Source organism: Cornus florida, unplaced genomic scaffold (assembly GCF_030987335.1).
Source record: "Cornus florida cultivar Cherokee Brave unplaced genomic scaffold, ASM3098733v1 CherokeeBrave_3.0.0_Hap2_Chr08, whole genome shotgun sequence".
Taxonomy (NCBI): Eukaryota; Viridiplantae; Streptophyta; class Magnoliopsida; order Cornales; family Cornaceae; genus Cornus; species Cornus florida.
In genome coordinates, this window is record NW_026775578.1 from 58,806,432 (window position 1) to 58,814,331 (window position 7,900).

The 7,900-nt window shown below is 35.9% G+C and overlaps 1 protein-coding gene across 10 annotated transcripts; it reads right to left on the reverse strand.

The window, feature by feature from the left end:
* Positions 1-668: 668 nt before the first annotated feature.
* Positions 669-4,612, reverse strand: LOC132271796 (uncharacterized). 10 transcript variants are annotated; one of them, XR_009469844.1, is made up of 6 exons: positions 4,141-4,612; positions 3,379-3,886; positions 2,283-2,355; positions 1,684-1,721; positions 1,040-1,229; positions 669-918 (listed from the first exon to the last, which is right to left on the reverse strand). XR_009469844.1 is itself a non-coding variant. In XM_059773279.1 (6 exons), the coding sequence occupies exons 2-6, from the start codon at positions 3,812-3,814 to the stop codon at positions 848-850; spliced, it is 690 nt and encodes a 229-aa protein (XP_059629262.1). In that variant the 5' UTR covers positions 3,815-3,817; positions 4,141-4,611; the 3' UTR covers positions 669-847. The 10 variants fall into 10 exon arrangements, 6 of the variants coding, with proteins under 6 accessions (XP_059629262.1, XP_059629261.1, XP_059629260.1 ...); XR_009469843.1 differs by having other exon boundaries at positions 3,354-3,886; XR_009469842.1 differs by having other exon boundaries at positions 2,283-2,860; positions 3,354-3,886.
* Between the last annotated feature and the right edge of the window lie 3,288 nt (positions 4,613-7,900).

The window sequence follows — 7,900 nt, forward strand, 5'->3', positions numbered from 1 at the left end:
CCTTCCAAGAAATAAAGTGTAGATTACGGTGATTACTTGTAAATTATCACTACAACAGTTATGCTCTTCACCAGCGCTCAAAAACGTTGGTGAATAATTACCAGCGGTTTCCAATGTCGGTAGACTTTTACCAACCTATAAATTATCACTACAACAGTTATACTCTTCACCGGTGCTCAAAAACGCTGGTGAAAGTTAAAAAAAAAAACACTTAATTCAATAATTACCAACAATTTCCAATGTCTGTAGACTTTTACCAACCTATAAATTATCACTACAACAGTTATGGTCTTCATTAGCGCTCAAAAACGCTAGTAAAAAAAAAAAAAAAAAAAAAAAAAGAACATTGATAATTCAATTACTAGCAGTTTCCAGTGTCAATAGACTTTTACCAGCCTATTGCCAACGCTTCGTTGGTAAGAAGCGCTGGTAATAGGCCTTTACCAGTGCTTCTTAAAGAATGCTGGTAAAAGCCTATTACCAACTGTCCTTAAATGAATGCTGGTGACTACCCATAATTTATTTATTTATTTTTTTTTGGTGCTTTTTGTGATTACCCAGATTTATTTATTTATTTTCTTTCCTCTAACCTTTTTATTTATAAATAAAACAAGTACCATTTACAGTAAATAGTACTTTAATAATAACCTTAATTGCCAAAATGAAAATACCATCCAAATGTGTAATAGATTTAGGCAACCAAAAAGAAAAAGAGTTTACATCATGCGGAGTAATAAATAAAACTGCTAAAGAAGTTTTCAGAAAAGTAAATACAACCAAAAGAAGTTTTCACAAAAGTAGTGAACACAACCACATGCAGTAGAAGTTTTCACATTGGCCAAGGAAATTAAAAAAGCACGACCCTTGCATCTTCAAACTTTCTTTTTTCTAGCGCTTTAATAAGTGCAACTTCAACTCCTGCCCAATCAAAAATTTTGCATTCAGCACTCAACAAATTGAAACAGAAACTAAAAAAATATCAGGACTCAACCTGATTCATTCATTAAATGATATGTCTCCATTGCCTTCTGTATCATACCCACTTGTAGATACGCTCCAATGAGCTCAGTATACGCCCTCGTGTCAGGTACTAAACCTTCTTTCTTTAATTCAGAGAAAAGTTGTTCAGCCATTTCAATTAATTTATTCTTTCCCAGCAGCAAGATCATGTCACTGAACACAGATAGATTTGAATCGTACCATACTTCCTTCCTCACAAATTCAAACACCTGAACACTGATTTTATTTTAGAAATGGCATACATAAGCAAATAAAAAAAATAAAAAAAAAAAAGAAGGTGTTCACTGGTACGGTTGTGAGAATGGCAAAACTGCTATGAACATTCAGATAAGTGGTCAGGTTCAACCGTGAAAGAGTTGGAACTGTTCAGTTATTTGTATCTTCACTATAACCTCCACTCATATATAGATTTACTTTTATTGAAACAAGTGCATCTTAAACCATCTCAAAATAAAGCTACTCTTCTTATCTGTAATTAGTACTTGCTTGAAAGCCAAAAATGTATACATATAAGCTATATATTGAGAAAGGTAAGTAAACTAATATCACTACCTCTTTATAGTTTAATGTTTATAAACAATGCAAGCATATTTATAGATGTAATCCCTATTATTAATCCCTGAGAAAACAATGAATGATAACAAGAATGAATAAATTATATACCTTTAGGGCTAAGTCCAATTCATTCTGCCGCCTCAACTCTGTCAAAGTATCCAACAAGTCAGCTTTCAAGAGCCTGCTTACTCTGCTACTCAAAACCTCCTCCAATTTAGCATCCGAGGAGGTTTTGGTTTTGGGAACAAACTCATTTCACAAAGTTGAAATCTAAGAGAACCCATCATAATGCAAAACCACAACTGAAACTCAAGACACCCACACAATCTAGGAATTCCATTTTTGGAGAAGCTCTTCGGTTTGAATGTCAATCAATCAATCAATACAAGTAGGAGCAACTAGATTGTCATTTAAGAATCAGCCTGTTACACCTAAATTCAAGCTGGTTTATCATTGTATCATAAAGTGAATAATAATAGTAATAGTTTTACCTTTTCTATTTTACAAAGTAAAATTCTACTCCTTGAAAAAGAAAAAAAACAGAATTTAAAAAAAAAAACATAAAAATTATATCACTATAACAGATAAAGCAGGGCTTTGATAATAGTCACACACATACCATTGAAGCATCTGAGCAAGTGATAGATGAAGTCAACAAAGATACAAAAGCTTTTAGTAGTATACAAAATTTCAGAACATCTACTAACCTCTTCTCTTCAAAGGAAGCTACACTCTCAAGCCCTACCAAATCTTTTTGCTAACTTCCATGGCAAATATTCTCTGCCAGTCACACTTTTGGATGTTAGTAGATTGAAGGAGAAAAAGGCAACCAACTACACCTAGAATGTTCATCCAGCCTTGTAAGCTTAAAGCTTCTCTCTTTCATGTTGAATATCCATAATCAAATATCCTACCCAAGAATAAAGAGTAGATAAAACTGAATTTGCAAGCAAGGATGGCAAAATTCATATTCAACTCCCAAAGAAAAAGGAAAAGCAATGCGAGTTATAACACTTCCATGTATACGGGTTAGTTATGTTACCTTACCTGATAGTATTAATTTTGGTTATATAGTATTAATCTGAAAAAACTCTTTTTGTAAATACTCATTTATATATTTATGTATATATTTTTTATTATTTTCAGCTGGGTGGACCTAGTTGGAATGTGTTGCTGGGCAGAAGGGACTCAACCACGGCAAGTGCGAGTGCTTCAAACACCAACATCCCTGCACCAAATTTGGATCTCAATGGTCTCATTTCTGCCTTCTCGAAAAAAGGTTTATCTGCCAAGGAAATGGTGGCTCTATCAGGTAATTTAAGTTTTATTTCAAATATTAGTATTGATTAACTCCATTACATTTTAAATAAATGTGACACTATAAGATAAAATTAAAGACCAAATTGATTAATGTTGTTTCTTTTTCTTAAATCTTCTTGTGCAGGAGGTCACACAATAGGCCAAGCTAAGTGCTCAATCTTCAGAACCCGGGTCTACAATGAAACCTACATAAACACTTCATATGCCACATCAAAACTATGACATCATTTGAAACAAGAAATGTTGGATTTCAAAAAAAAAAAAAAACACAAACAGCTACACGAACAATTACAGTAAAAAGCAAGTGAAACGAAACCCCTCTAAATTGAAAACCGTTTACTCTATCATCAAGAAATTAAATAAAAAATAGAACTTGAAAAGTAAATCAAGCACAATCAAAGTGGAACACCCAAACCAAACCTAGAAATCACAAGCAATTAAGATAGAAATTGAATTACCCTGTAGATTTAATAGAGAGAGTACCAAAGAGAGAGAGCATATGAAGATCGCCTACTCCCAACTTCATGGCTGAACTGCTAGAGCAAGGAATAACATACTTGAAATCCATTGGAAGATACAAGAAGTCAAAAGCTGACACAGTCTGTTCTTCAGTTTCTTCATGAGCGTTAAACTTGTTCATCTTTTCATTCTCTGACATACAATGTTGGTCTACGAATTTCAACAACAGTCGACGACTGTAATCAAAGCCCCAAAAATGAAGAAAAAAAAATATTAATCAGAATCAAAACAACATTATATGTCAGAGAATGAAAAGATGAATCAAGAACCTCCTGCCCTTCCCATTCACAAACCCTAACTCGGCCTGCTGCCTACCATCATCACTTCCACCGCATACTTTTCTCTTTCCTCCGACTTTCCTCCAAAATCCACTTCTTCGAAACCTTTTCCTAGTAGGCATCCTCTTCAAAAATTGAAATCCCTAACCTGTTAGTAGGCATCCTATTCAAAAATTGAACTCATCTGCCCAACTCTAACATCAAGATCGCATAGATGAGTCATGTTTTCACCAAATTAAGGGGGAAAAAAAAAAAAAAAAATTAGGAAGAAAAGAATTTGCGAAATAGCAATAGCAAATCAATTGTGTAAACTAAAACAGACCCATCATTCTATGGGGTCTGCTGAATCAAAAAAAGCACGACTAACCCTAGAATTGTGTAAAATGAATGATCAGTGAGAAATAAAAAAACGAAACCACGAAGAAATTAAAATGAAACAGAAAGGTACCTGAGAGAGGCTTCAGCGAGAACGTTTTGGGAGAAAAATCTAGTGAGTAAGATCTCCAAATGACATAAATTAACAACTCTTGGAGATCGAGTAGCTGGTTAGAGATCGAGACAGCCTGAAGAGAAACCTAGGGCTTCAACTTTGTAATCTCGGATGAGATAATGCCGAAAGAGAGACGGGTTAGCAAACATCAATCAAGGGCTTCAGCTGAGAAATGGAGATCGAGCAGTGAGAGATCGAGATAGAGCGGGTTAGCAAACATCAATCAAGGGCGTCAGCTGAGAAATGGAGATCGAGCAGTGAGAGATCGAGACAGAGTACAGGAGTCTTGCAGCTGAGACGGAGATCGAGCAGTGAGAGATCGAGATAGAGCAGAGGGGAGACGGATGAAGGAAAAACTAGGTTGGGGCTATTGCAAAATGAAATGGGAAGTGCAATACAGTGTTAATGGCCCCAAAAAACACGACGTAGTTTAGGCCTCAAATATTCTATAAATATATATCAGCGGAGGGAAAAAGGGGAGCGAAGACCGGCGTTGTTAAAAAGAGTGCTGGTAAAAACCTAATACATTGTAGTGTAATTTTAAAAATTCATACATACAAGTTAGCAGTTGCAGAGATATAGGGGGGCAAGTTTGAGATTTGAGAGACAGTGGTTGAAGCTTGCGAACGGCGAACCCAAACCAGAACAACAGGCGATTGAAACTGAAAGATATAGGTTTTGATTTTTTGAACAATATGAAAAGATATGTCAATATGGGTTTGGAACTTTTAATTCTTGTAGATTTTGTAGTTTGCAGGTGTAGAGAGAGAGAGAGAGAGAGAGGGCAAGTTTAGAGTCGAGAACGAGAATAAAGATGGAGGCGATTGGGGAGGTTGAAATGATTTGCCCTAAAAATATTTTGTAGTTTGTTTTTTATGCGAGACAGAATGCAATGAATAGTTAAGATGGGAAGGTGATTTCGAAATCAACGATAATCAAGAGTCCGAGTTAAAGTAGGATTGAGGAAGCTACAAGTGGGTTGGGCTTGGTTCAATGGAGACTGAGAATTGCTAAAATATAACATTTTGGATGAAATGCACCATTGGAGGAGAATTGCTGAAATATAGTATTTTAATACTATAACTCATGGTCTAATGGGGGCTCCAGGGTTTTTTTTAACATGGTGGGAAGTGGGCCCATCTCAAATATTCCTCACTCTTTCTTCAGATAGTGTGGTTTGCCTTTGGAACCCTTATCACAAGGCTATTACTACAGGAATTGAGCTTACATGAATTGAAAGCATAATATAAATGCAAGGAATGTAAATGACAATGTTTCCTCAAGCATGCACAAGATTATCCCTAAGCATACAAATTATACTAGAAATTCAAAAAGAATGCCTCCATTTGGGCAAAGGAAAAGAGAAAAGGGTAAAAGATGATGTGGGAAAGGATTTCAAAGGATTCTTAACTTGGTGGAATTCCTCTTTGGATGTCCCTTTGGAAGTTTTGTTGGAGGAAATAGCTTTAACACCTTACTTCAAGGGCTTTGATTTTGTTGATGCTAAAATCGACTCCTTAGATTCGATTCGAAATTGATAAGTAAGTCCCAGAACCAATTATATGGTTCAAGTGTAAATTGTCAACTTCAGTCCCTTTGAGAGGGTTGACTTTCAGACGATACGAGGAAAAAAGAGAACAGTAAAACTCCTCTTTGAGTTCAAAAATTGCCTTAATTAAAGAATTTTTATAATGAATAATTTATAGTAATGTTTTGAGAATAGAAAGGGGAGAGAAATAAATATAGAAAGAAATATAGAGAGAAAGATTGAGAGAGAGATAGATAGAGATATAGAAAAAATAGCAAGGATGCTATTTTAGGAAGCAAACAAAATAATATAATGATTCTGAGGGTGCTGGACCTCTATCTCAGCATGCCTCTACAATTATTTATAAAAAAATAGTACGTAAAACAAACTCCTATATGCAAGTATTTTACTTGCATTACAAATCTATCAAAACTAACAATATATTTAAATTAAACTAACTTAAGGATAGCCACTAATACGTAATTGAAACAAATTAAAAGATAAATATTAAAATTGTAATCCCTATCTATCAACTAATTCAAATACTTTTCCCTCATTCGCATGCAATTTGTCTTCCACATAAAGAATACAACCTCACTTTAGTCCAAACTATATCCACGTCATTGGCCCACATTATTGCCGAATGTCCCATTTTTAGCCCAAACTAATTGTCACGTCATCAATACAAAATTTACCAAAAAGGGTGTCAACAATGCCCCCTAATTTTAAATGTTTTATCGGTTGTCAGCCGCCCAAGCCAATAAGATATTTGAAATTTAAAGTACATTGGAAGGAAATTTTGAACAAAGACTGCGCTAGTCACTTGGAATTAGATTACAAATCAACGAGCTCCAAAGCTTTATTTCTTCTGAATCACCTCTAAGATAATCTTTATTTCATATTAGCCAAATCTGCCGATTTAGGCTTCTTCCTAGATTTTCAGATAATTTGCAGATATTGTCAGCCCATAAACCAATGAAGGACTTGCCCCCCATGTATTTTCCAACTCCGCTAGCAAATCATGATCATGATCGGCAAAAATTAAATTATTGTGAAGCGTCATTCTAGCCTACCTGCCTATTAGTTGTACTAGAGGAATGAAATTGTGCCAACAAGTAGTTTTCTTAGCTGATTTCCTTTCAGTTGATTTTGCCTCAGCCGATTTTACATTCAGCTTAATCGGCAGGACTGCATCTTGCCCAAAAGCCCATTGATCGGCAAACATGACCTCACTATAATCGACAAGCTGAAGTAGAGATATGAATCAATTAACTTTTGTTGGGGGTTAGCGATCACATGCCCCCCGGCAGTCGCTGGTAGTGCTGGTGGACCTTGCTGAACTACCTCGGCCTGGATTAGGGCTAAAACTTAAGCCATCATTGCTTTAATCTCCTGATTCTCCTGCTGATAATCGACAAATACTTGATTAAATTCTTCTATTTAGTTGGGATTTTATTTCTCCCATTTGTCGATTTACCACCTGCCGATAATCGGCTGCTCAAATATGTTGATAATCAACTATTGGCGTTTGCCGATAATTGTTTGTTGGAACATGCCGATAATCTACTGTTGGCATCTACCGATAATCGGCTACTGGAACATGCCGAGAATCAACTGTTGGCTTCTGCCGATAATCGACAGCTGAAACATGTCGATGATCGGTTACTCGAACATGCCAATAATCTACTGCTAGAACATACCGATAATTAGCGGCTATTAGCGTCTGCCGATAATCGACTGCTGAAACATGCCGATAATCGGCTGCTGGAACTTGTCGATAATCGATTGTTGGAACTAGCCGATAATCGACTATTGGCATCTGCCGATAATCAGCAACTGGTTGTTGATAATTGTCTAGGTAAGCATATTGCTGATTAGAATACTAGTATATCGGCTGATATGATTGATCAGAATATTCATAAGTTAGTTGAGAAGCCGACTGCATATTTTTACTATTAATTTACTCACCTAGTGGGGTCCCACCGAGCGTGCCAAGAATGTTGACGCTAAAATCGGCTCCTTAGATCCGATTTGGAATTGATGTGATACAGGCGTGCCAGAACCAATTGTATGGTTTGAGTGTAAATAGTCAACTGTAGTCTCTTTGGGAATGTTGACTTTCAGGCAATGCGAGGAGAAAAAGAACAGTAAAACTCCTCTTTTGGGTTTAATATTTCCTTAATTGAAAGG

Coding starts and splice junctions, on each gene's coding strand:
- LOC132271796 (XM_059773279.1), bottom strand. CDS start 3,814: ATGCCTACTAGGAAAAGGTTTCGAAGAAGTGGATTTTGGAGGAAAGTC. Junction 3,591..3,683: donor GTGAATGGGAAGGGCAGGAG/GTTCTTGATTCA, acceptor CTTTGATTACAG/TCGTCGACTGTTGTTGAAAT. Junction 919..991: donor TCATTTAATGAATGAATCAG/GTTGAGTCCTGA, acceptor TTGATTGGGCAG/GAGTTGAAGTTGCACTTATT.